This window comes from Drosophila pseudoobscura, chromosome 2, assembly GCF_009870125.1.
Source record: "Drosophila pseudoobscura strain MV-25-SWS-2005 chromosome 2, UCI_Dpse_MV25, whole genome shotgun sequence".
Taxonomy (NCBI): domain Eukaryota; kingdom Metazoa; phylum Arthropoda; class Insecta; order Diptera; family Drosophilidae; genus Drosophila; species Drosophila pseudoobscura.
Genome location: NC_046679.1, coordinates 5,021,063 through 5,049,022, shown reverse-complemented (window position 1 = coordinate 5,049,022; position 27,960 = coordinate 5,021,063). Strand labels below are relative to the sequence as shown.

Below are 27,960 nucleotides of genomic sequence, written 5' to 3'. Positions count from 1 at the left end.
AAATATTGTGGTTTGTTTTAGAAAGTCTGATTAAAGATTCGATTCGCTAGTTGTAAAGCAAGGTACTTAAGCGCACTTATAGACAAGGCTATACTGATATTGTTACGATCTGAAGTACGAGTACACCTGGTGTGTGGTTGCCTCTTCGCTAACTTACCTTAAGGCTAACTCAACAAGAAGCTTGTCTCAAGCGTTTAGGGCTTAGAATTCATGGTAAATATGTTTAAAATTAATTCGAAAATTGTGTATGGTCTTGCGTTAACGTTTGCGTACCTAGAATTGCATTAAAAATTAACTAAATCTTTATGATAGTATTACTACTTAGACTGGCATTCACTTCTTTGGCGGTATCGACAGAGAGAGCGGGGAAAACAGAGAGAGAGACTTACAGCCGGATAGTAGCTCAAAATAAATGTTTAGATACAGATACATAGTGTTGGTTTTTCAGGTTTTATTTATTTAAAATAAATACGAATTTTCATATATTTTCGGTTAAGTGATTAGTGTGTTTTGTATTCGTAAATGTAGAGAGTAGAGGAGTGGCTCTAAATGAAGCTGGCAAAGTGGACTTGTGGACTGAGCCTCCGCTTATTTTTTTTTTTCGACTTATTCTCAATACATAATTAATCGTATATTTAATATATAATTCATAGATCAAATTCAAAGCCTTTGGCGTGAGCTACAGAACGTAAGCATACATATACATATGGTATAATATAGTAATAATATTGTAGAAAGAGAGAATAATGATTCGTACATCTAGTTAAACTGTGGATCTAAACTTAACTTAGAGTTCCGTGTGTCGTGGTTCGTACTCAAATATAAATACATACTATACATATATAGATATACATATAATTTCTGTGTATAATTATTTGTATTCTCATCTTTTGTCAAACAAAAACAAAGGAATTCTGCCCAAAAGCTTTAAAAATAATAAAGAAACATGCGCGTATTATCGTAATTCTACTGATTGACTGGATTATGATAATGCAATACCTTTCTGGTAATAAATGGTAAAACTAGACTGAATGATTCTATGCATTAGTTTCCAATGGGGGAAATAGGATTGAATGTTAATGGCTTTTGGCAAGTTCTAGGCGTTCTAATTTACTTAAGGAACTTCCTTCATTACTCAAAGGAAGGTTATCTGCCAGCATAACGTGTTAATCCAGTCAATCGGCGGAATGAGCGGGTAGTTCAATGACATTTGGTGTGGAGAAACCTTTTTACAGCATTATAGAATCATGTTTGGTGTTGTCTTGTATAGCAATAGTAGTCGTATGGTGTATATAATCTTGTTGCTCTATAAAAATTGACAATAGTTTTGATATCAACTCGTGTGTACATCGATAGGTTAAGGCCACACACCCGTGCTACGCCCGCCAGCTCAGCGTTTGATTTGATTTGATTTACTTATTCTTTTTTTCTCTTGTTGTTTACGTTTATGTTATTTCTGGACGTATCTTTTTTTGCGTTTGTTTGTTTTTTGTTAGGTAATACAAAGGCTCTATTATCTAGCTATACGAATTATGGCCAATAAGCTCAGGCTAAAGCTGCGTAATTTGTATCTAATTGCTAATTGATTTATTGCTTTCATTTGTCAATCCTTAGTTAATATTTTTTGCAAGCAAACGCGCGCTGCACGGACGCTTGGTTTCGAAAAATTACAGAGATTGAGAGGATTGGAAATATAGAGAGCACTGGTAATCCATCCATCCGATTCGATTCGATTCGATTTTAGATAAATGTTTTCCAAAAATGCGGCATGGATCGGCTTATTCCCCCTCCACTCTAAATGGGGTTGCATTCAGATGTATGCAACAAAAAATGGTTAAAGGACCTTTGGACCTCCCGAAAACATTGTTCTAGAAAATATTTATACATATAGTCTGTGGCTTAGATCGATAGTTAAATTATCAATGGTATAGCTTAAGTGTAGAGTAAAAATCGCAGTAAGTCGTCCTATGATAGATAGAGAGACAATGCGTTAAGTGTCCTGTTTTTCAGTGTTTATGTGTGCTTTCTGGTTTTTTTTTTTGTTAACTCTAAGCGAGTGTGTGTGTGTGTGTTGCTATCTTAAGAGTACCTTGAATCTTTCTTTTGCTGCACAAAGTGCGCACAAAAAGGCATCTAAATCAAAAAGAATTGTACACATTAGTTCATACGTTAAACATTTTTAAACATATACATATGGGGCGGCAAGACGTATCTGGGGGAGTTTTCTTATCAATTAAACGACAGCTAAATGGCGGGGAGGGACGGGATGCGGCCGCAGGGCGCTCTACTTACCGGCGATCTAGCGGCGATACTTGCTATTGGCACTGCCTCCAACGGCCACCGAACCGTTTGACACGCCCTTTGGCGGCGGTGCGTTTCCATTCGGCGGCGGAGCTGGAGAATTGTACGGCCCGTAGCCAGAGGCTGGCGGCTGTGTGTTGTCTGTGGACGAAATAGTTTATGAATTCATTCACATATATTCCGCACCTGGCGCATCCACTCACGGTAATTGTTGGGGGGAGCTGTCGCATAGGGGTTCATGCGATTCGCAGTCATGTTGTTGTGCTTGGTAGGACCCCCACCGTAGCTCTGCTGATAGCCGCTGCCGAAATTCGGAGGCGGTTGCTGGTGTGGCGGTGGACCCTGCGGCAGCGGTGCTCCAGGTACGGGTGGCGGGGCATTGGGCGGCATGTTCCAGTTACCCGGCGCCGGCGGGGGCGGCCCGTTGCGATGATGATCCATTGGCGGACCCCCTGCACCTGTCGGTGGCTGCACAGGCGGCGGACAGCCCCATTGACTGGGGTGCCACTGCTGCGGGCCTGGCGGTGGCGGCGGCGGAGCATTCCAGCCATTCTGCGGATAGCCGTTCCAGCCGTTCATTTGCGGAGGTGGCTGCTGGTAGTATCCCTGCATTGGTGGCGGCGGACCGGGACCCCAGTAGTTGTAGTTGGGTGGCGGGGCATTGATTGGTGGCGGCGGCTGGTGCGGATACGGAGGCATCGCTTGCTGTGGCGGCACAGGCGGACGGTAGCCGGGCGGCTGCATGTTCCCATTGTGCGGCTGAGGCGGTTGCTGTGGCTGTTGCTGGGGCGGCTTGCTGCCATTGGTCGGCGGGCCCTGGGCCTGTTTGTCTTTCTTCTCCAAGTTATAAATAGATTTCTTGACATCCACGTGCACGTACTTAATGGAATGTTGCTTTTGAACTGACAGAGAAATATACATACGTTACAGGGGAATTTAGTACGAAGACACTCTCTACTCACGTATTGCCTTGTCTACAGCATCGTAATCATCGAATTCTATAAATGCAAATCCCCGACGCTTGCCGGTGGTTTTGTCGGTGAGCAGCTTGACGGAAACCACTCTTCCAAACTGAACGAAGTACTCCCTCAGGCAGTCCTCGTCATGATTGTCCTTCAGTCCGCCGACAAACAACTTTTTCACGGATATGTTGGTCTCGCGGGTCTCACGCTCCGGGCGTGGCAGCGCCCGCTTGGCCTCCACCGTTCTGCAAGCAATAAACAATATCTTTTGTATCCATTCAAAGTACAAAAGTGTATAAATAGCACAACATACTTGCCGTCGATGATATGGGGCCTGTTCTCCTGTGCCTTGTCCACCATCGCGGACTTTGTGTAGGTAATAAAGCCGAAACCACGCGAACGCTTCGTCGCGGCATCGCGCATCACCACCACATCGACCACCTTGCCCCACTGCCCGTAGAACACCTTGAGGCCCTCCTCTGTGGTGTAGGGCGCCAGGCCACCGATAAATAGCTTACGCAAGTGCTCCAATTCACATATGTCCTGCTGGGCGCATGACGCACGTACCGGAACGGGGGGCGTGACGGGCGAGTAAAACGCATTAAAGATGCGTCACAGTGAGACATCGCCATACAAACATATACACACACAAACCCACATACCTGTGGGCTGGGTGTGTGTATGTGTGGCTACAACGCCGAAATCTCAGCTTAATACTTACATCATCCTCCCGATCGGGTATTTCGATGGTCTCCGTGCTGGGGGGATCTTCGCCGGATGTCTCCTCCTTGATTCGCATTGGATTTGCCATGGTTAAAGTTAATTTATAACCAAATAAGCTGCAGGTAGAGGTGTCAAACCATCGGGGGCACTATCGATAGTATCGATGTGTTAAATCATTCATTTAAAAACTATCGATAGGCGCCACTATTGATGGTAATAGGCTCGGCACACTGAGTCCATCCCGGAGGAATGTGAAACTCCGATTCACCATCCGTCAAAAACAGATTGTTGTTGTTTGTTATGTTTATTTTGTCACAATCATTGTTTACGTTTTCGCAGTAAATACCGATTTTTCGTTGTGAATGACAATTATTCAGAGTTGCATTTGAAAACCATCGGCTAACAACCGCTCAGGTTGTGGTTGAGAAAATGCCGTAAATATACCGATGAAAAACGCTGCATGGAAGCGCCAGTGTGAAACCTTCGTTATCCACTATTTGATATGTCTTTCATTCCGCCGTATTCGAAAAATAATGTATATTTTGATGCGAATTGATCGACGTGGCCTGGGACCTGGCTCTTAATGGCATTTCTACACGATTTGAACATAAAAAATAATAGAAAATACAACGAAAATCGATAGTATCGTAACTATCGCTTGGCGCCTAACATGTCACTGTTGCACTCTACATGGCTCTGTTAAGCAACAGCTGCTTGCCCCAGAGGGCTGCATTTTTGTTTGTTAGTTTTTCTTCTATTTGTAAAAACAAAATTTTTTTGTCTCTTTTCTTATATAAACAAAAACCCGCGGGGGCCAAGAGTGTGGTAATGTTCTGTACAAACTTTCACTAGTGTCTAAAAGGTGAGATAACCAGAGAAATACGTTGGTTAAGTGATTTTGTTTGCAGCTAAATTTATTCGGTAATTAGCTTAAGCTGATGATTAGTGGCTAAATCTAAGTTAAAGCTCAGTTAAAAGTAGTTTCCTGGTTAATTGCTAGCAAGTATTGACTGCTCGACTGCTGGCACTTGCGCTGCCGCCACCGACGCTGTTGCTGATGTTGAAGGAAAGGCGTCGGCGTTGCTGCGTCTCGTATCGCTCTTCGATGTCTATATAATTAGCATCTGGATGTCCACCATTGTTATTTACGTGCTGGCCCTGCGTGCTGTCCTTTGGCAGCGTTGGATAGTAAGCGAGGCCCACTGGTAGGGACGTCGCACTGCTGGCGGGGGCGGGGGCATAGCTCGGTGTAGTCTGACCCATTATAGAGCTCATAAAACCATTGGCCACGACAAAGTTCCTGAAAAATTGATTACATCAAATAATACTCGGCACTCGGCTTGAGGACTACCCCCTCGATAAGGATATGTCCGCTGTCTAATTGCGTTTGTGTGCGCATAAATGTCGTAAAATTAATTTCGTGTTAATTTAATGTGGGGACATCAATTAAACTAGTGACATTTCCTTGAATTACTTCCGTTTCAAAAGGGGGGAGACCCTCGCCCAATCCCAATCCCCTTTCCCGTTTCCATTTTTCGGTACTCCACTCACCTGTAGTGCTGATCGATTTGCGCCTTCTCAATCCGTTTATCCTTTGCCCGACGATTCTGAAACCAGATCTTGATCTGGGTCTCTGTGAGCCGCAGCGTTTCGGCCAGCTCGAAGCGGCGACTCCTGGAGATGTACTCGTTCCGATGGAACTCCACCTCCAGACGCAGCGTCTGCTCGGTGCTGAAGGTGGTTCGCTGGCGACGCTGTCTTCCCTCTTTGCGACGACGGCGTGCCACTGAAATGGAGAACAAAGGGTGTCACAGAGTGCTAAAGGGATTTCCGAAAACTTTTCTAGAAGAAATTGTTGAGATGAGAGATACTTATGTATTCCGAATCGAAGTTTAAGTGCCTAAAGGGGTGAATATTTGTGGTTTGATCTATTCCAACCCTTCGTATTTCTAGCCATATCTGTTCCAAATCCAAGTTTCCTTTGCTGGGTAATATATTTATACCAAATTCCCAATAAATTTCTAAAGATATGTTCCTGAATCTTAATCATTTACCCACCCATGCATACATTCTTATAGCATATTCAATCCCCACATCATAGGCCTAACTTCTAAAGCCATTTCCAAAGCCTCAAGTACTTCCCATACCCAAAAAATTTCCAAATAGATCATCATTTCAGTGCCTTTCGAATTGGTAAACGTTTATTCATAGTCATAATTATTTCCATTCCCATTCCCAATCCCCATCCCCTGCCCATTCATATGCCATCACACAATAGAGATGTTAGAGCGAAATTAATCTTACATTAACAAACCATCAAGCCGTGTCCTCAACGAACTAAACGATTCGGAATGTGGTTTGCGTGTTTGTTAAGTTAAACAAATAATTAAGCAATGCCTCCCTCGGGCTCTTCATCGCGTTTGTGGTGCACATTAGAGAATGCATTTTACACGTGTTTCGGTCCGCTCAAAGTTTCCTGTTTTTTACTGCTTCTTCGTTTTGGGCAATCCTATGCTGCTGATCCGGGAAACTTTTAACAATACCAACAGCTGGCTGGCACTCCCTCCCTCCCTCAGCCTCTCATCATCATCATTATTATCATCCGTGAGGACGACTCTCCCAGCCAGCCATCCAGCCATCCGTCCGACTATTCGTTTGTTTGCATTCGCCGAGAGTGTGGTGTCTCTGTCGCTCTGTCGTGGTCCAACCAACCGCACATTATGCCCCGCTCTAGACCCCCCCCCCTCTTCCCTTCCCTCCCCCATAAAACCACCCACACAACATTGTTTGGTGGGTTTTAGAGGCTTCTAATTGAGGTAACAAGGCGAAGCTGACAAGTTGTTTCGGTGGGTGTTGAAAGGGGAAACGGGGGATCGGGGAACGGGGATGTGTGGACCCAGGGGCGGTACATTGGTAATCTCTACGAGTAGTTTTTACTTGATTACCCCTTTTGCCTCAAAAGTTCCTACGGCTTAAGTTATTTTTTTCCCGACAAGTTTTTTCGCCTTCTTCCTTTCTGGCTCTTCTTTGAAATCACGTGTGAAATACGATATGCAAGTGTCCTTTGGACGGTTCTGTTGTGGTTCCCCCTTTGGAACTTTCTCCAGTGTGTGTGTGTCTGTTTTTTTAGGTTTCCTGTCAAGCTCAATTACAATGCTAATTTTTTCTGTTGGCTTACTTATGATTTGTACAAGTTCAGCTCGAAGCTAAATGAATATTGTATAGGTATAGATTTCATAGATTTCTCTTTGATTTAGTTTCTGTTTAAGGGACAATAGGCGTTGAGGGTTAGACTTCGGTCTAGATAGCGAGTCAGTCTACAAAATGTTGGATTCAGGATCACATTATATCCTTAAGATTAGTGTGTCTCGATCTGTGGATCTGTGGATCAATTTTCGAACATATTCCTATCATAAGCTATTCACAAACGACTTTTAATTTCAATAATAATATCTAAAAACATTACTTTTACACAATTCCTTAATTTTATTGAATGAAAAATCTTATAATTCCTGAATTTGTTTCAAAAAGTTGCAGTATTCATATTTCCTAAATTTTTTAAAGAACAAATCAGGATAGCCTAGGGTTGGAGATGTTTTAGGATTTCAAATACTTAGTATGAGATGTGTTATTGGAATATATTTATTCTCTCCAGAGTCTCAAAGAGCTACCTTTTTATAGATATAACAATAAAACTATATCGATTTTAACGATAATGAATCTAAGCAATAAATATAAAATTTTCATTAAGATACAGTCGAACTTCTCTATAACGAACCTATTTCCAGAACACTACAATGCTATATTCTGCAAAAAAGAATATATGTAAGATCGACTGTATCACAAAAAATCATAATTAAATAAGATGAAAGATAAAGATGAAAATTGCTAGAAATTCTTTAAGAAATATTCGAAAATTTAAAACACATTTATTCCTTCGAAATGTTTCATTAAAGCTCCATCCAAAAACTTAACCTTTTCCGCTGGCAAACAATTTCATCAATTGCTTCCATGGTTACGCATTTGCCTCACTGCCTTCAGTGCGGCATGATCCTTTTTCATTATCCTTCTTGCCACACCTGCAACACACCTGAATCCCCCTGCCCCTCCCCCTCCCCCGGCCCAAGCCACAAACCTCGAACCCCAGACCCCATACAACCGCATAAGAAAACGAAAATGCCGCAAGTAAACGAAAACTTTCACAGCTGAATGCATTTTAATTTTTTTCTTCTTCTCATTCATTTTTTCTGTTTTTTTTTTGTTGCCCCAACTAATTTCTTTTCCCCATTTCTCATTGTGTGGCCGTTCCCCCCCCCACCTTCTGAAGCTTTTTTCATTGCTGATTTCTGCATAATCCTGGCTGTAAGGATATTCAATAGCACTTGCACTTAATCAGGGGTTTTTTTCTGCATCCGATTTTTTGTAGTTCCGGCGGAACCAAGTCTTTACGGGCCGACACTCGGCGGCACCTGTTTCTGTCGGTGAAGGCGTGTGAAATGCTCATCACTTCCTCAACGCCTTACCAGTCATAGAGTTTCGGGATCTGGTGCAAAATGCTGGCTCCTCTGGGCTTCAGTTGCCCGCGCTGTTTGCTCCTCAGGCGCGGTGGAGGTGGAGGAGGACGCTGGGCTATCGCTTCCCTGGCCAGGCACTTGGCCGACAAAACGCCAAAGGACATTGTGGTAAGTGCTTCCACAAGATCGAAGCTTCTTCCAACAGATTTCTTAATAGGTTTTTCCCCTTTCAGATACCCCCAGAGCCCACCACATGCTGCATGTCCGGCTGTGCCAATTGCGTCTGGCTGGACTACGCCCAGACGCTGGCCAAACTTCTGGACAACAATGATGAGCGTGCCCGAGAGATAGTCCTCAGCAAGATCACCGATCCGAACCTTAAGATGTTCCTCAGCCTGGAGCTACGTAACATGAACCTGCTGCGCCACGAGGAGAAGCCCCCGGCAGGTACCACCGAGGACCCGAAAACTCCAAAGACACCCCCAAAGTAGTACAAAAGAAATTACACCAAACTGTATGGTTTTTAGTTAGGCAACATTTCGTAGTAGCTCAAATTTACCCATGTACTTAGCGCTTAAGAACAACAAACCTCATAATAAGATCTAAGGGTTGAGAGGCAAAGGAAAACGTGTGGTTGTTCATTGATTTGTGGGTGTATCAATCAAAGAATCATTGGAAACATGTTCTATGGTACATGGAACTTGAGAGAATGGAAGGTGTTCTATTGGGTGAAGGCTGGTGTCGTTCAGCGGACTTTGCTTTAAGTTTTCCTTTAGTTACCGATCACCGTAAGACCTTGAGACTATCCTTAGATATATAGATGGATATTTTAGACAGATTATATATATTTTGGTACTAAACATAGTCCTCCCTAATTCCAGTCGTAATTCAAGGCCTTTTTTGAGTTGAAATCTAAAGCACGCGTGCCGCGACCTCAGGGTATCCTCATTTTGATTTCAAAGGAACCTTCTAAAGAACTTAAACCCAATCAAAATATCTTTTAAGACACTTCTTTAGGATCCTTCAATGGGCTACATTTTCTACCTCAAACATTCGCAGTCTATTCAATCTCCTGGCAAGCAGGATAAGATCTTAGGTTCTACTCACAAAAGGCAGTAAATCCAGCGCTGAAATGCGGATCACCAGGAAACCCAGGTGGAAATCCAGGTGGCAGTACGGCTACGGGAGCCCCACTTGCCGTGGTAATCCCTTGCGGCGGATCCACGTAGCTGTGCTTCTGCTGCTGCGGCGGCGGCGGGTAATCCTTGGAGGCACCATAAATGTCATATGGGGGAAACCCAACGAGCGACACGCGCTCATCGCTGATGGAGATGTCCGGAGACGACACGCTGCCGCCGTCGCTGTGGTAGGGCGTGTCGCAGGGCGGCGGGGGCTTGTGGTGGGTGCCCACATCGATGTCGCCGCTCTCGCTGCTGCGCGTCTCGAGGTGCCCGTAGAGTCGCTCGAAGAACTGCCGCGGCGACGACGGACGCTGCGGAGTCGGGATATTTGTGTTTGTCTGCGACGGAATGGGACTGGAGGTCCTGATGGTATCCCTAGCATTTCCCTGCACGGCAGCCACCAGATCTTGGTGTTGGCGTTGCATTTGGGGCCGGTTCGGTTCGGTTATGGTCACGGAACGACTTAATGAACGACTAATCGCTGGGTTAATCGGCGAGCGACTGAAATTGGCGTTACTTCCGATGCCCGGCCGTGGGTCAAGCGACGGCGACGGCGACTGCGACGACGACGGTTATCCTGCGCTGGCAATAACAAACAATTTATGCGCCACATCAAAAAAATTAACAGCAAAGACGCCTAAAATTCCGCTTAATAAAAAAATATCATCCGCCGCAGACCGGCAAACAAGGGCTGAGAGGCTCTGATTGGCTGAATTCCGGACGAAACTTGAATAAGGAACACACCCCCAACAGAATGTTACCCCACAGAGGGTTGTTTTCGGTGGAGGATTGAAAGCTCCTGCAGTCTGTGAACAGTTCTCTGTTGAAGTCCAACAGAACCTTCGTTAACAGAACTCTGGTATTGGCACAAGGAATTCTCAAAAGTATGGAGAGGTTTTAAGGGACCCTTCTCTGTTCACAGCGAATGTGGGTGATGATGTTGCCCGGAAAGGAGAGACTGTACTGCCTTATGAGGCGATGTCTGAACAGAGAGAGCCCCGATTAAAGCAATTCTATGTTCTATTCACTATAGAACTAGCTAAACAGAACCCCATAGGTAAAGCATTACTATAAAAAAGGTATTATAATGAAAGACATGTAAGCAGAAGAAGCAGAAGAATACCCAAAAGACAAGATCATGGTGCTGTTGCACGTACCAAAAAAGAAGAAAGATCATATCTTCTGATGGGGTGTTCCTACTTGCTGTGGAAAGGATTCTAGTTTTAGACTTTATGAAAACCACTGTCTCACTTGCTAAAGACGAAAAAATTATCCCGTTGTACCGCGAATTATCAAGAATTTACGTGCAGAAACTAATATATTTCAAGTATCCCTGCAGTTGGTTCTATGTAATTACTTTTAATAACTTTTTTTCAAGAATTAACATGAAGAAAATACAATAGCCGAAGCTTTAAATTCACGACACATTTTTATATCAAAGATATAAATGATCCGAAACGTTCATTCTTGAAAATTATTTAATTTTTATTTACTTCATTTAATTTGAAATTCCCTAATAATATATTTTAGTTCAAGTTTCAACTGTGTCTCAACCACTGTGGAGGACAAATTTGTTCTCCCCTCTTCCTTCTCATTGGCTGGAATATTTATAACCAATGAAAATTGGCGAGTTGACAGCTGGCAAAGTTTGACGTTGTCAGCTGTTAATATTTGACGTTGTCGCTGTCAAAATTTGACGTTCTCGCCATTTAATTTCCACAGGGATGGACAGCATCACTAGTATCGCTGGTTCCAGTTAGTGGTTCTCTAAGCAATATGCATATGTGGATTAATCCTACAGATGAGGAGCATTCAAAATTAGATTGATCAAATCTATCACCAAGGAACGCTTATTGATATACTAACTGGTGCATTTTATAGTCCTTTGGGAGACTTATGTTCAACTGGTTCATTGTTGCCTGCCCTGGTAAGACTCTTTCTAGGATGCTCATCTGTGCCAAAGCATCGCATGTTATCCCGCCTCCTTCCACATTTTGGAGAACCGTTTCGATTTTCTCTCTAACGCGGCTTTGAATATCGGGATGCTGGGCCAGTTCATACAAACAGTAGGAAATTGTACTCGAAGAAGTCTCGAAGCCAGCTATGAAGAACCCGAAAGGCTGGGCAGCCATTTGCTCGATGGTCCAGGACCAACAAAAAATTATATATATATTTTTGTGTTTACGTTTGATTTTGCCAACAAAAACTTCAAGGCTGTTAAGGGAAGCAACTACACTTCTGCTAACGAGAAGGAGGATAAATGTTAACGTAATATTAAGGTGAAAGTGTATTTCTTTTAGTTGTTTCTTCTCTGTTAAAATTTCCCTTTGCATGTTTTCCCATGTATAATTTTTGTAACTACCAACAGATGGCGCTAATTCTACATTACAGTGTACGGTTAGCAGTGTATCAAATTTAACAGGCCACCACTGTTATCAATAGCGCGGAAGTAGTTCATAAATTAAAGAATTTTAGGCTACCAGTAAGTACCTAGGTAAGGCCCGTAGCAACTAGCTCGCAAGAACCAAAACCAAAAAAATGTTGCCAAAAATGATCACGATTGACTTTTTTAGACGAAATCCAATAAAAGGGATTAGTTTAAGAAGCCAGCCAAGTAGAAAATTAATCTATCCATCGGATAAAATCATGCGTTCAGGTTTGTAAGTCCCAGCTAGCAAGCAATATCAAATCGAATATAAAAATCGAGGAATATGGTTTCCAATCTTTGACGGTGAACGATTAACCCATTGTAAGCCCAGAGGGTATGAAAATGTAATAATTTTAGCCCAGTTCTGGTGAAAGATTCGTCGGGTTTTTTGCGAGTTAAAAGGAAGGATCTACAATAAGAATTAACAATTAGTAGGATTTTGCGCCATTTACCCAAAGTCGTTCAACTGTTTAAATAGAGGGGGCTCAAGTGGGTTAAATTCGTTCCTTCGGTCACACTGCCAACACAGATGGTGTAATTTTTTTCTGAATTTTCGATCGTGCGGTTCGTTGCGCGCGCTCGTTTGGTTGTTGGCCGATATATTTGTTTGAACCAAAAATTTCGTATTTGCGGACTACGAACTGTTTGTCATCAAAGTTAACAACAAAAGCGATCGTACGTTTTGCAGTTATGCCTGTGTTGTTGTCTTCGCGTGCGCCATACGTTTCGCGGATTTACCGTTAGTTCGAAAAGAGAGTGAAGCGAAAGTGCAAAAAGGAATAAACGAATTTAATGAAAAGTTCTTTAAGGAAACACAAACAAAAAAAGGTATGCCAATTTCGTTTTGTTGCAAAAACAAGCAAAGGACTGGCAAAGACATGCAATAACAAACATTGCACTTGTCTGTGCATGCCGCTGCTCTTTCTCGTTCCCTTTTCCAAGGGGGATATTACTCAAAACGGTTATTGTCTTGATATTGCGTTTTGTTTGTTGTGCGCGCGAGTGGAGTGTGTTTGTTTTTTGTGCAATGCAAAAATATTTTGTTAAAACTCGTTTTTGTTCAAAGGCCTTTTTGGTTCTGTGTGTGTGTGCGAAAATGTATCTGTGTGGCCATCCATCAGTTTTTATTGTTGCTTTTAATTATATTCTCCCCCTAAGCGCTGTTCGAGCGAGACAGACGCTGGCACCATGTGCTTGCGCCTCCGCTGCGCTTCATTGCTCTCTCTTTCTGTGTCCCTCTCTCTGTCCAACAAGAAGAACAATAACTGCATTTCCATTGATATTTTTATGAGCGGCGCTAAGGGCGCACAGACTCTCTCCCTCGCACACACAGCGCTTCATTGAGATCGGGGCGTGGGAGAGGCTGGGATTTTTCTTTCAATTTCCTTTCCTTAATTCCCATTACGGGAATTTCTGTGGGCTTATATCCGCTCTCCCAAGTCCTGTTCCATCCCGCGCATGCCCACCAGATTATGGGGAAATTTAAATGGAAATTAACATGGATGTGTGTTTTTTTTTTGATTGATAGAAAATATCGCTGCAACGGTGCTTGCGCCTGCGCTTGGAGTATGTCAACATAACTGCATTTCGAACAGCTGTCGGCAATGTGTTCCGTTAGGAATGAGAATGAGGGAATGGCAGAGACAGAAAGTAACGTTATAAACAATGTTATTCAATATATGTTAGGTGCTACCCTTTCAGAGGGTTCTCTAGTTCGGAGAAGTTTTGAGATGCAGAAAGAAGGAGTTTTCTACCCTACTCCATTTTTGTCTTTTGTCTAGATCTATTTGTAGATCTATCGATGAGGAACTTGACATAGATCTTGCAGTTTTTGACCAAACAAATTCATCCATTTTTAGAAATGCAACGAAAATGTTTTTTTGAAAGTGATTGCCTGTACTCTTCCCTTCCTTATAGCCTCTCACTAATCGTATATCCCTCTCTCTCTTATCTTTTTGCAGTGCCCGAAAATCGTGTGACACACTTAAGGCCCTGGCCAGCCCCCCTGGCCGGCTTCGACGGACGGACGGACGGGCGGCGGTCGTCTCCAACTAATTGCTGACACACATAATTTCCCTAACTGGCGGAACACAAGAAAACGCCGCAAAAAGAGAGCAAAATTGAATTTACGGTCCCGACCTTAACTAATTTAATGATCAAAAGTTATACAGTTTTTTTTCGCGCTTACTCTGTGCTCTGTGCTCGGTGTTAATTGAAAGTGTCACGCGTCGTCCAAATTATAATTCCCCCCATCGACTGGTGCCCATTTATCGTGTTGTATGAGTGTCTGTGTGTCGAGTGCAACCTGTATGAGAAGTGGCTCAAAGTGAGAAAAGAAATGTGCCCGATTGTGTGGCTGGTATTAATGGTCGCGGGGGCGGCCCAGGCGGCGACACCCTTTGCTAAGGAGTACCGCAGCGCGGGTCTCTTCAAGGGCAACACCCTCGTCGATTTGGATGGCTCCACCACCCTGGACATGGCCATGGAGAAGCCGACGAGCAGCAGTGGCCTCCAGACGGGGGGCTTCAAGGCGGAATCGTCGGTGATTTTGCCGGGCATCCATTTGAGTTCAGGTAAATGGGAAGGGGGGTATTCTAGTGTTGGATGGAGAGGGGTTTCAACTCCCATCTTCCGGGGTATCTCAACACCAAATTGATGTTCTCCTTCCACAACTTCCAGGAAATTGTATACCTTCCCAAAAAAAAACCCAAAAACAACCAAAAAACTATACAACTTTCATTCATTGCTCTTCTTATCAAAAACCATTCTTAGCCGAGAGAACTTTTTTGTTGGGGTTCCACCCTCCACGCTCCCCTCTCTCCCGTCTCCCTTTCTCCAGGTATGTCTCCCGTTTGCGCGGCGCTTATCTAACGCTTATCTTACAACACTTTCCTGTCTGCCAGGGGTACTCTTCCCCCCCTCCCCATCTCTCTCTCTCTTTCTCTGTCCGATCGTGTCTTTGGTTTATTTATGACCTGCGCCTTGGCGGCATCATATTTCCGAAACATACAACAACAACAACAGAGCCGAACAAGTGTATTTGCTCGGCTCGTCGTGTCTGCTCGGTTGTCTCCTTCGTTTCGTCTTTCGGTTTCGGTGGGATCTCCCTCTCTCCCTCTCTACCTTTTTGTTATACCCTTGAAAAGCGTGTGTGGCAGAAAGTGTTATATGCGAGGAGTAGTCGAAGTATTTTGTTATATTTCTAATAAGCATGAATAGACGAAGCGATACAGGTGGACTCCTGAATTTTTTCTGTGTAAAATAGTATCCCTTTTTGGTCCTCTCACTATAAAGGGTATACAAACTTCGGGACGATAGAGTCTGCTTTGCATTGTGTCTGGGGTTCGGCGTTTGTTCTCTCGGAGGGTCTCTGCCTCGGTCTCTGCCTCGGTCTCTGCCTCTGTCTCTGCCTCTGTCTCTGCCTCTGTCTCTGCCCTGCTCTGCTCTGCTCTGCCCTGCTCTGCCTCCGTCTCTGCCCTGCTCTGTCCCTCTTCCACACTAAAAACTCTTTTGCTCTTCTTTCGCCCGGGTAATCCGATCTCTGCTGCACTTGAAAGATGAATGGTGATCCCACAGGCTGGCAACCAGGATGTCAACCACAGGTTGGGCTCTCAATCTCAGTCGGGAGTCCCATTCCTGCGGCCAGGCACGCTCTCAGCACATCCGTTGGGGTAATTTTCCAGCCTCATTATAACCAGATTAAAGTGTAATCACACAGAGATCCAGACGTCTCCCAGGGGTTTCTTTTTTGCTTTTTTTTGGGGGGACTCTTCGATCTTTTTGGCAGACTTCCACTTCCTGCCTTCCCGTTGCTCGCGATGATAGAGTGAAAGGGTCTCAAGTATCGACTCGAAAGGTAGTCTCCCCTTGACCTCCCCCAGATCTTGGTCGAGGGGGGGCAGGGGGAGGTTTATTTAAATGACATTTAAGCCGCTTAAATGCTGTGTCGCTTCGTACATTTTTGATTTTTTTTTATGACAAAATTTTCAAGTTTTATGCGAGTCCCATTTTATGAGCGTGAAAAGGAAAGTACTTTCGTCATGTCTCTAAAGAGAGAGGGAGAGGTCGGGCTCTCTATCCCTTTCTCCGACTCTTTCTCCATCTCGACGGCGGCGGCGGCCTTTTCTTTTGGAGTTTTGTCTGACTCGTCAGCGTTTTTGGGGGGCTTTCTTAAATGTGTCATAATTAAAAACAGACCCACCAGATCCAACAGATCCCTCAGACCCAGCAGCTCTGATGAGTAACCGATGGATATCCCAAAGAAGAGTCACATTTTGAGGGCAGATTAACAACAAAACAGATTTTGTTTTGGGTTCTTTAAGTGCTGGAAAAGTATCATATTTCTAGAACATTTTCCAGGGAAAAAGAAGAATTTTTTGTTCTTCATTGAAACAGAAGTTTAAGGGCTTTAAAATTAACTAAAAACCCAGAAAATATAACCAAATATCGTTTAAACATTGATAAATAGTAAGATCACCTAAAATGGGGCAAAAAGTACATCTAGAATAGGGAAAACATGTCCCCAGATATTCCTTTGACTCGCCAGAGTAACGGCCTCAATCAATTCTTTTCCCTAAACCCCTAGCACCTGTATTATTTGAAAAAATCGGAACTGAAGTTTATATTCCAAATGAAGGAAAAACAAGTTCCCCGAAATGTTCTTTAAAGACCGTTAAAATATTTGCACGCCTTCCTCGAATCACAGATACATTCCTCAATCTCTTATTTAAACCAAAATATTTCTGAAAAATAAATATGAAATATCTTTGGACCCCGGGGCCACATCTTAGACAGTGGCTAGGGCTACTACCTGAATGAATCTCCCCCCCGCCCAAAGAAGAGTTGCTTTTGGGGTCTTTTTCAGCAAACAACACGCAAACTTTGGCCCAAGCCAGGGACCAGTTTTCGGAGTCCCCGAGAGTCTTCCTGGAGAGTACAGTACGCAGAAGATCTTGGCAGGAGGCTGGCTGTGGCGGCTGCTGGCTCCACTTCAACTCTTCAGCGTGTATTTAGATAGAGCTGAAACGTTGAAAGATACAACGCTACACGAGAGTATCTGTGTGTGTGCCAGGGCATGTCTCTGTGTATCTGTATCTGTGTATCTGTGTGTATGCCTGAACCAAACAAAGCCAGCCGACAATCGTAAAAACTAAACGACGAGAGAATTTATGAGGCCTCAAACGGCGAAGACCCTGGAATCTCTCCCTCTTTAGAGGTGGGTTCAGCTGTATCTCTGTGTGTGTGTGTGTGTATCTGTGTGTGTGTGTAGATCAAGTGCTAAAGTCAGGCGAGGTCCATGCATTCTTCGAGTTAGATAACAGCCCAAGGTTTCTGTCATGCAAATGCAGATACAGATAAAAACTGAATGCAGTTTTTGCAGCCACACATATAAATCAAGGCACAGTCCAGGCCACAGTACATGCCACAGGTAGCAGACGAACACTAGACGGCATGGAATCCCAAAGGCAAAGTGCGAAATATCCCACAGAGCAGTCCAGGGGCAGTGCAGGGGCAGTGCAGGGGCAGTGCACGAGGGGGAAAACACAGAGAACCACAGGAACAGCACACAGAATCCCATCTGTTAGATACTCTCGGTGTGTTGCAGCCATCGTTAACGCTGCCACGCTAATTTGACGAAAGCCCATTTCATGGCATATCTTTTCCAACAATTTCATGCCCTCGTCTGCAGTCTCTCTGGATGCTGGGCTGCTCTCTGGCCGCATCATCTGTGTATCTTACAGGTAGTTTTTAACACTTTAGAACTCAATCCGTGCGAGTGCCCCGCCAGCCTTTGTTTACACCTTTTGCGAAAAGTCAAGAAAATGAAACGGTTTCCGGCCCGGTTTTATGGCCTGAAAATGCCTGCCACTGCCCTCGGGCTTCACTGCGGGATTCACCCCTTAATTGTAGAGTATTGAAGGGGTGTGTTAGGTGTGGGAAATGGTATGTGACACACATGAAAAGGGGGAAACAAATAAGAAAGAAAATACAGGAAATACTAGAAAAGAACCCTATGGGATCTCCAAGATTATAAGGATAGGTGTCTTATTCTTATAAATATGATAATAGATGGTCTGCCGATTTATCCAATATTTTACACTTTTTTATATAAGAAAAATAAAGAAAACTACGAATTACTGGTAGATACAGAAAGATCTTTGATTCAGTCTCAAGCGTAGCGTCGTTTTTTTCCCAAAAATTAATGTAAATTTAAATAAAAAATAAGTATCATCTGTTGCTTTGAGGATAAAACATATTTAAGAAGTTTTTTAGCGCATAAAATCGCTATATTTTAAAGGATTTTGAGCATTCTCATTCAATACATTGATAAATAAATAAATAAAAATCTACATATGCCTTTTTCAAGTCGTATCTTTTCAAAAAATTGATCTAAACGGAAATATAAATCTGTAGTATCCGCAGTTTTGAGAATAAAATATTTATCTCATCAGTTTTTGAACATATAAAATCCCCCAGGTTACAGGATTTAGAGCATTCCCATTTATTAAATAAATTAAAAATAAATAAATTAATAAATTAAATTAAATTATTAAAATAAATAATAAAATAGTATTAAATAAAAAAAATAATAAAATATAAATAATACATAAATAAATAATAAAATATAAATAATAAATAAATATATATTTATGCCTAAATATCTACCCAAAAGGATTATATTAATTATTAAAAATAAAGAAAGCAAGTTTCAAACCCTCCAAAAGTTCAACGAGTATCCCCAATGCCCCTCCACCCTCCCCCCACCCCCTCCAGGGTATCACCATTGTCTTCTCACTGAAGGCCCCCGAAGGCCCCTTGCCTTTCTTTGTTTTTTGTTTATTTTCTCAATCGTTTGTTGTTGCTATTTATTTGTTTTTAATTTTACATACAAGAAAAGAAAATGGAAAAATTGTGCAATGCTTTTTTGGGGGAGAACATTTTTGTTTTTGTTTACAAAAAAAAAAAAAAATTTATTGAGTGCTGGAGGGGGCAGGCGGTTTTCTTTTATGATCTCAAAATGGAACTTTCTATCGTTTAAACAAAAAACAAAAAGAAAAAGAAATAGGCAAATTTTCGAGTAGATTTCTATCGGGTAACCATTGTTCAAAAAAAGGCGATATTCGAGGCCAAACTCTTTTTCGGGCTAAACAGGTGTCTGGCCATGTTTTTCCTTTTTGGCTTTTACTTATTTTTGTAATTTTTAAGCGGCCAACACATGCCGCACCCCCACCCCCGCCCCCGCCACGTCCACCCACCAGCCAAGACCGCGACTTTCGATTAGAAAGAAAGTGCCACAAGAAAAAGTGAATGTTTTTTTTTGTTTCAACACAAAAAAATGTTTGAATAAAAAACCATAAAATCGGAAAAAATCAATCGCTGAACAGAGAAGAGAATTCCGGCAACTGGTGTCTGGGCATTTGCCACTTCGTGGGGGCGTTGATGCCACGACGAGGGAACTCGTTTTCCACCACAACAGCTTTGCTGTTTTGGCCATAAACATCTAGAAGTCGTAAAAGTCGTAAAATTCCAAGCAGTTTGAAGTTCATTGGAAGGCAGAAAGATGCGGGCCAGATGCACGGATGCACAGATGCACAGATGCACAGCAGATGGAGTGCAAGCCGCAGAATAAATAAAACTAACAACATTATTGTGTTCTGACATCGCCCCACCCCCACCCCGCCCCGCCTCACCCCCCGCCTAATGGGCTTCCATCTAATTGAAATGGAAATCTCTGCAGATGTTTTATCTCTATCTCTTTCTTTGACATTTGAACTTCAGGCGGGGGGGTGTGTGCAACCGCAGGCTGCCACAAGTTGCATGAATAACTTTTTTTTTGTTCCCGTGAAAGACAACAACGCTTTTTGTTTGTTTATCTGTATTTTTTTTGGCTTTTTTCATATACAATGACCTAGAAATTTGGCTTTCTTTTCTGTGGCTCCTCGGCGGCCAAGTCTCATAAATTAATGGAATAAATCTCTTCTTTTTTTAGGGGGAGATTCGCCACCAAAAGGATTTATTTTAGGCTTCAAAACTCGACTTCAACTTTTTTTAGTACCCAAATTCGTTTAAAATATTTCCCTAAAATTTATTTTATTTTTTTAGGCGTGAGATTCGCCACCAAAAGTCTTTAGCCCCCCCCGAAAAATTCCCCCTGCCTCACTATTGACCTCTGACACACACCTGAGGCGCCGCCCACACGGAAATCAAAGTCAAAGCCACAATTATTGGCCATAAAAATACGTGGACCTGGGGGACCTGCAGCAAACGCTTCCGCACTGAGCAATTTGTCGCGGCAACACACCCTGAGGGCCCCAAAGATCCGTCTTTGGGGCGCCACATGACACCGAAGGCGGTGTAGAGGCGGCAACTGATCCGATAAATGATCAAAAGGCCGCAGAGCCGACGTTTGCCAATAAACAGTCAATTATTGCAGACCGACAGACGCAAGTGCATAAAATGGGGCTCGAGGGGGGGCAGCCATCAGTCAGTCATTCAATCAATCAGTCAGTTACGAAACGAAGCTGAAAACAAGGAAATTTGCATGGCATTTGGTGGCAATTTATGATACCCTATAGAGGCCTTCCGCCGTAAGCCGCTTACCAGGTAATCCCCCAGAGAAAAAGAGAGAGAGCCCCCTTGTCGCAATATTTTGATCAGTATTTTACATAGCTTTTATTCCACACCAAAAAATATACGTAAATCCCACAAATATTTTTGGGGCTATTAAAAACTTTTTCTTTCAATTAAATGATGCTCTCCTCTCTCTCTCTCTCTCTCTCTCTCTTTCTGTCTCGATTTTCATCGAAAATTTTGTGTGTGTTTGGCGCCAATGAAAATTTCATCATCATCTGATGGCAACAAAAATTATTTTTGGGTCTCTCTTGGCTCCTTCTGGCCTTAAAATTAGTTATTTAAACGACTTTTTAGTTACAGCTTGTCTTGGGGCAAAGGGGAGGGGGTTCGGTTGGGAGGGGGTTCGGTGTTGAGTCATAAAATTGTCATTTTATAGCGCCGTTTACATGCTTGAAAATTGTCAAAGACTGCACTCCGGAGAGCACCAAAGTGCCTCATTAAAATGTAGTAATATTTATCAAAAAATATTCAGAGAAAATACCAATTTTAATGGGCTTTTATTTTTAAGTTTGAAAGATTTGGAAAATGAGGAGTAATTTATGGATTGTTAGTTAATGAAAGTCCATCTTAAGAGAAGAACTTTATGGCCAAAAAGACAGCTAAAACCGTTATAGATTGGGTTCCAAAAATTTCCCAAAAAATGGCAAAGGAATCGGTAATTATTCTAACATTTTCGGGAAATCTTCAAAATATCTTAATTTCGATTTAGAAAACTTCCCAATTTATCCCCAATTGATGGCCCTTCATTTTAGGCTAAGGAAACCCCTTCTATATATACCAAAAATCTCTCGAAACATTTGATATCCGTTGACAAATTCTGTAACCCTATCTGGCCCGCATCATATAGCCCCGCCCCCCATAATCTTCGCTCCAAACCAATTGATATGCAAATGAGAAAGAGCTTTCCTTCAGCGGCTTATCAGGGGGGCTTGAATCTCTTTCAGAACGATCAGCGTATCATTTTGGAGTGCTATCAATATCAATATCAATTGATTTTGATTGGGGAGACAGACCAGAGCCATGCTCCATGCTCCATGCTGATATGGGGGCCTCTATCTTTAGGCATTTCTTCCTATTTGTGTACCTTGGGGTTCCATTCTTGCCTGTTGTGTTTTTGTCATAATTTTAACCACAATTTATGCACATTCCCCCCTCCCCACCCCCCGTCTGTTTCGCTGTACAGAATGTACCGTTTGGCGTGCCAGCGCATGGCCTTATCTACGTTTCTAACGGTACTCGAGTTGAGTGTCACTCTGGACATTGGGTTCCCCGATGGGTTCTATGTGTGTGCTCCCCTCCTTCGGCTCACCCTCTCTCTTTGTCTCTCTCTATTTCGGTTTCTGTTTGTTCCGCATACGATTAAAGCTGACCGCTGCTCAGCGGCTCTCTTCGCTGCTTTGCTAAGCCACTGGCTCTGCTCTGCCCGCCGCTGCTTCTTAGCTCTGCTCGTACGCGGCTCTGCTCGTACGCTGCTCTGCACCTTTAATGCTCTACTGCTCTGTTCCTTCGCTGCTCTACTGCTCTGCTCCTCTGCTGCTCTACTCCTCCGTTGCTCTGCAGATCTATTCCTCTACTTCTCTACTGCTATGCTCTTTCCGCTGCTCTGAAGCTCTACTGCTCTGCTGCTCTGTTCCTTCGCCGCTCTGCTCTTCGCTACTTCTCTGCTCTGCCCTGCGCTGCTTTGAAGCTCTACTCCACCGCTGCTGTACTGCTCTGCAGCTCTTCTATCCGCTGCTCTGCTCTCTCTTGTCCACTGTTTGCTCTTTTCTGTCTGCTGCCCGCTCTGCTCCCTGCTCTGCTGCCCGTCTTCTGTCCCTTTTCTGCCGATCGACAGGTGAACGAACCTCCGTTTTTTTTTTGTTTTGAATGACTTTTCGAAATGATTCAATCGATTGTCTTTTCGCCGACTTTTTTTGTTTCAGACGTGCCACCTTTTTTGGGTCATTATCTATTTCACAAGTGGCTATTATTTATGAAATATATTGTATAATTTATGCAGCCAAACTTTTAGCTAATGAACCGCACAAAAAAACACACAAATGAATGGGAACTTTGGAGGATAAGATAATTAAAGCAGATTTATGGCAAAAAGTTCCCTGAACTTTAAGAACTTTCACCACGAAACCAATGTGGCATGAAAATGGGGAATCTATAAGCGTGCCCCATTCCCCCACCACGACCACACCCACACCCACGCCACGACAAAAGTGTTAAAACGGGAGAGAAATGTAGCTACAAGTTAATTAGCCACAGAAATAGAAAAAGAAACCCAAAAAATGAAAGCCCAAAAGATACAGATACAGGCCGCATACAGGCCTGTAACCATGGGATACAATACTTCGGATCCCGGACCCCGGAACCCCGGACCCCGGAGCCCCCAGTGCCATGTCAACAAACAGTCCGACACGCTCGATCGACCATTAAAATAGTCTGTAGAAATGAATTTCATGTTCCATTGGCAACACAGAACTCTTTCCCGATCGAAGAGAGATCTCTATCTACCTCCCTTTCCCTCTCTGTCCCTCTTTTTCTTAAGTACCCATCGATCTGTCACATTCTTGGGCTTCATTTTGACAGAAGTGTGAAGAAGCTTTCAGCAATCATAAATCTCTCAGCACTTGAGAGATCTGATCTAAATTTATGCTTAAATAATAAACTCTCCCCCTGCCCCGCCTCCTCCCCCTTCTCCCCCTCCTCTTCTTCCCTAATGAAGATTTTAATGAGCCCGCATCCGTTGTGGGTTCTGCTCTCATACTTTAAGATAATTGCAACAATCTCTTTGACCAAGGCCCCCTGCCCCCCCCCCCCCCTCTCTTAACCGCAAACGTATCGCATCGGGAAAGTGCTTCAAAATGAGACATGGCCAAAACGCACACACACACACACACACACAGAGGCATTTTATGGGCCACATTGCGGTGATTGATCGTTCGTGTGGCACTCGCAAGAAAACAAGAGATACGAATGAACAAGATATGTAGATCTGTAGATCTGTAGAGAGGGGGGGATACATAGAGGGGCAGATGAGGGCTAGAAGAGGGGCAGACGAGGGGTGCAACACTTGATTTAACTACTGTTTTGTGGGCTTTTGATTTCGGGCTTTTTCGGGCTCTTTTATTGTCTTTCGAGAGCGTTGACATTCGATTGCTGCTTTGGCCATGGTCCAAACAACGAGCCATCAATCGGTATTGGTCACGTCTATCCGCCGGCCACAGTGCGTCTCAAAAGCATAGGCTTATTGTGGAAAAAAGGTACCTGGAAATTCTATATTTGGTTTAGATCTAACACCTCCTGGAACCATCCCAGCTGTAAGCAGATTTACAGCTTCCTTTAATATTAATTTTCCATTACATTCTTTGTTATTTTGCACTGTTTTATCTCGTAAATCACCCCATAAACAATACTAGATTTTATTCTTGGAAAACAACACACGTTAGGACATTAAACAGACTTTCAAAACGATGCCACAATTCCATTTCCATTCGCGAATCATTCGCGGGGATTTGACTTCCGACTTGCGGTATTACGGGGGAAAATGGTTGTTTTTCTGGCGATTTTCCTGCCATAAAATCGTCCTACATTTATTGGCTAAATATTTTCCTTTAATATAGGAATTTTTTCATCGAAAAACATAAACATTTGCCCTTTAGATCATCTGGGGAACTTGTGAGCGGTATTTCTAGGCGATTAGATCATTCATTTAAGGCGAATGGTCCTCTGTTTGTAGGAATCGAAAGGAATGTGTCCCTTTGCTTATGGGAAATTTGTACAGCTCTTAAAAGTCTCTACTTCATGTCACAATTTCTTATAGTTTTGTCACGCACTGTCCCCATTTATGTATCTGTATCTTTTGATCTAAATATAACAAGCATCTTGGCACTTGACTATGCCGTATCTCGGCGGCGCTTGACCATGTGCGACGACCAGTTTGTGGGCGTGCCACCAGGCGTTCGAACCAGCCCCAGAGGTTAATGCCGATTGTGGCCAAGGAGAGTCATCGCTAATTTGTAGGCGAGTGTATGGCCCTTCTGGATCTGTACTTTCGGCTCTGGGGCCTTTGGGCCTTTGGGCCTTTGTGCCTCGTGTGTCATTGCCGCCCCTTGGGATCCCATATCAAATTTCGCGTCTTTAATGTCTGTAGGCCAAGATAATTGATTGGTGGAAGAGCTGCGGTTGTGGCTCAAAGCCGCAAAGCCGCACGCCCGCAAGTGCTGACATTTGTACAGTGTCACGACTTCCTGCCCCCAAAAGAGGCAGACTCCACGAAGACTCCACTTCGTAGAATGCTACGAGTTTCGGGTTCTAACTGCCAGTCAGTCTGCCAGTCAGTCACTTTGTCACTCACGACTGCAACTGCAACTGCGAGAGAGGGACCTTTCTTTCGTGCCGCGGCAGTATCCACCAAGGAGGCAGCTTCCACCCAAATGCTCATCATGGTGTCATTGATCTCTCCTGTGCTGTGCTGTGCTGTTCTGTGCTGGGGCATGCAACAGGGAAGCAGCATTGTTCTGGCAGCAGGAGTCAGGCAGGGCCCTCTCTCTCTCTCCCTCTCTGTGGGTTTTATCGTCTTCTGGCGATCTTCTGCGCTTGCGGTACTTGCTCTCTCGGTTCAAGAGTGCAGCAGCCTTCACTGTCGTCTGTGCCACATGCAGAGGCAGCTACAGGAGAAGCACTGGCATGCCAGATGCAACTTGCAACAGTTTGAACTTGGACGGAAATTAATTTTACATGAACTGGCAACTAATTTGGAAAGTGTGGCACTGCCTCTGCCCCTGCCCCTGCCCCTAAAGAAATATCTTTTTGCATTTATGGCTTCATATGGGGCTTCCAGACAGCTGCAAACTTTGGCGCTTCGACGCTTTAAAAGCCCCAACTTTTGGCAGGCAAAAAAAAAACAAAACGAAACGAAAGCCCAAACTTGTTTTTGGCCACAAAAAAAAAAACAAAAACAAAAACTGGTTCTTGGCCAACGAAGAAGTCTGTTCGTATATTTTGGAGAATTTTTCGTGAATTTCTAAGCTCTATCTTGGAACAAAGGGAACATTGGCCAGAGAGAGAGATATTAACTAAATGATAATGCTTAGCAGGTAGTCAAGGGCTTGGCCGCCGATTTGCCTCTGCCTGGGACACACTCTGCCTGCACCTTTAAGCCAGGTTCTGCCTCTTCAGCTTCTTTTCTTGCCCCCTCCCCCGCCCCCAGTTTTCATGGCGGAAGTTTTCATTTCTGTTGCGGCTTTGGCTACCACTTCTTGGTCTTGGTCTTGGTCGCTACGTGCCTTCGTTGCAGTCGCTGGAATTTTCGTTAGTCTACCGATTTCCGCTCCACTCCGCTTCTATTTCTGCTTCAGTTTCCACCAAACACCAAACAAAACGCTGATTGACACAAGGCTGGATCATTGAACCAACAAGAACTGAAACCCACCAAAAGCCAGAAAGGAAGCAGAGCGGTGGGAGGTACTACGATTCGAAGGTCGAAGTATTTAATACCCTTGTAGGTCGGTATTTTCTATTGGAATATTTTGGTGAAAACAGAAAAGATCTTCTCTGGGAATATATGTTTTGAGATATCTTTGATTTCAGTTTTTTTTTTATTTTTAGTATATTCTGTAGTATTTTTTAAAGAATATATAGAATATATAGGTCGTATTTCATACCCTTGAAGGCGGTATTTATTATGGGAATATTTTGGTGAAAACAGAAAAGATTTTGCTTGGAATAACATTGTTGGGCATTGCTGGAGTTTCAGTATTTTTAGTATTTTTATAGTATTTTTTAGTATTTTGTATACAATTTCTTGATTTAGAAATAATTTTTTGAATTATAGTAGTACTTATTTTTGTAGTATTTTTAGTATTTTTTTTCCAGTCGTTAGTATTAACTTTTGTAAGTCTATATAGAGTTTGTGTTATTATTTATTGGAATAATTTCAGTATTTTGTTCAGTCTCTTTTAGCATTTATTTTTATAAGTCTATACATATAGGATGTGGATATTATTAATTTTTGCAGTATTTTTAGTATTTTGTTTGGTAGTATTTTTAGAATTTTTGTTTTTGTGTTTTTAGAATCTATCGATGTTTGATTGATCCAGATCCTAGACACCACTTTATTCCATACGTTCTATAATTTTGTATAAAATACATCGAAAAATTACAAAAAATACTAAAGTGCAACCCCGAAACCCCTTGAAAATAGGAAAAGAACAGTTCTATATGCATTTTCTTGGGAGAAACCCAACACAATTTCCCGATAACATCGTTTTGGATGGTGACACTTCTGTGATGTTTCCTCCTTTGCGTTGCAATCAGAATACCCCTCCTCTGGAGGAAGGGTAACCAATAATAAAGCAGCAGCAATAACGAGGAGAACGTGAAAATCCACTTGGGGAAATCCACTGGCCGATCTGTCTGTGGCGGCGGCGAGTGCTTCGCGCAATGAAAATTCATTTTCAACGCCTCAATCAACAATTTAATTCAATTAAATTTTGAAATGTTTGTGGGACGTCAAGCGTACTATTCGAAAAACAATAATAATAAATGGGGAAAAATCAACAGCCGTCGAAAAGGAGAACAGGCCATCGAAAGAATGCAATTGCAGTACACAGCAAAATGTGTGTTTAATTATTTGGAAACGGAATTTCATTTTCAAAGGGGCCAAAAGCCCCGGCTAAAACAAATGCCAATAAAATGTGCATAAATTGCAGAGACAGGTCTCTGCTGTGCCCCAGAACGCACTCCTTCGGTTGGTGCCCCCTAGTCGGTGCCGTGCCCCACAATCTGCAAGGCGGAGGAAACGTTTTCCCAGGCGCTGGCTCAGCAAAATCTACACTGAGGCACAGAAATATACGTACCTTCACTTGGCGGAATCTTAGTGTATCTTAGAGGTTGCACTCGTGTGTATCTGGTTGATTCATGGGAATAACTTGCAGGCTAAATGGTAATTATTCACCTCACTTATTGAACTTGAATTCAATATGCATTTAATTAATGGATACGAGTTTAGCTACGAACAATTTCACAGATATTCGTAATTAAGGGGACTTTCCAAGGCGTCTTTCTACTTAAAATTACACATTTATTATTAATGGGTGATTATTGAAATAATTACACATTTCAGTAGAAAGAATTGTTTCAAGTATTTCAATTTCAAACAAGTTTTCGGCTTAGCTACCATCTTAACTGTTCTTAAAAGCGATTTCAAAGTCTTACAATATTTACAC

At 43.0% G+C, this 27,960-nt stretch overlaps 5 protein-coding genes across 9 annotated transcripts in view; 2 read left to right on the top strand and 3 right to left on the bottom strand.

Annotated features, from left to right (window-relative positions):
* Positions 1-431: 431 nt before the first annotated feature.
* On the bottom strand, positions 432-4,172 carry Rb97D (Ribonuclear protein at 97D). Of its 4 annotated transcripts, none has more exons than XM_015183216.2 (6): positions 3,985-4,172; positions 3,577-3,809; positions 3,264-3,508; positions 2,505-3,203; positions 2,293-2,442; positions 432-2,212 (listed from the first exon to the last, which is right to left on the bottom strand). In XM_015183216.2, the coding sequence occupies exons 1-5, from the start codon at positions 4,072-4,074 to the stop codon at positions 2,300-2,302; spliced, it is 1,410 nt and encodes a 469-aa protein (XP_015038702.2). In that variant the 5' UTR covers positions 4,075-4,172; the 3' UTR covers positions 432-2,212; positions 2,293-2,299. The 4 variants fall into 4 exon arrangements, with proteins under 4 accessions (XP_015038702.2, XP_015038703.2, XP_003736301.3 ...); XM_015183217.2 differs by having other exon boundaries at positions 432-2,133; positions 3,985-4,171; XM_003736253.3 differs by having other exon boundaries at positions 432-2,442.
* A 542-nt stretch (positions 4,173-4,714) lies between these two features.
* Positions 4,715-9,127, top strand: LOC4800742 (oxidoreductase-like domain-containing protein 1). Of its 2 annotated transcripts, none has more exons than XM_001357922.3 (3): positions 4,715-4,848; positions 8,413-8,668; positions 8,734-9,121. In XM_001357922.3, the coding sequence occupies exons 2-3, from the start codon at positions 8,540-8,542 to the stop codon at positions 8,989-8,991; spliced, it is 387 nt and encodes a 128-aa protein (XP_001357959.2). In that variant the 5' UTR covers positions 4,715-4,848; positions 8,413-8,539; the 3' UTR covers positions 8,992-9,121. The 2 variants fall into 2 exon arrangements, with proteins under 2 accessions (XP_001357959.2, XP_033232683.1); XM_033376792.1 differs by lacking the exon at positions 4,715-4,848 and adding an exon at positions 4,890-4,907 and having other exon boundaries at positions 8,734-9,127.
* On the bottom strand, positions 4,719-10,297 carry ro (transcription factor rough). Its single transcript, XM_033376789.1, is given in 4 exon segments — positions 4,719-5,051; positions 5,054-5,286; positions 5,538-5,772; positions 9,608-10,297. Coding segments are annotated over 4 exon segments (1,065 nt in total). The 5' UTR covers positions 10,107-10,297; the 3' UTR covers positions 4,719-4,953.
* An 857-nt stretch (positions 10,298-11,154) lies between these two features.
* Positions 11,155-11,847, bottom strand: LOC26533075 (probable cytochrome P450 6a14). The gene is made up of 2 exons (XM_033381795.1): positions 11,548-11,847; positions 11,155-11,476 (listed from the first exon to the last, which is right to left on the bottom strand). The coding sequence occupies exons 1-2, from the start codon at positions 11,811-11,813 to the stop codon at positions 11,449-11,451; spliced, it is 294 nt and encodes a 97-aa protein (XP_033237686.1). The 5' UTR covers positions 11,814-11,847; the 3' UTR covers positions 11,155-11,448.
* Positions 11,848-12,614: 767 nt separating this feature from the next.
* T48 (FU domain-containing protein T48) overlaps positions 12,615-27,960 on the top strand; it is a 38,917-nt gene continuing 23,571 nt past the window's right edge. Inside the window, exons 1-2 of the mRNA XM_001357920.5 lie at positions 12,615-12,937; positions 14,071-14,682. Of these exons, the coding sequence (XP_001357957.2) occupies positions 14,448-14,682 (235 nt within the window). The 5' untranslated portion in view covers positions 12,615-12,937; positions 14,071-14,447. The remainder of the gene's footprint in view (positions 12,938-14,070; positions 14,683-27,960) is intronic.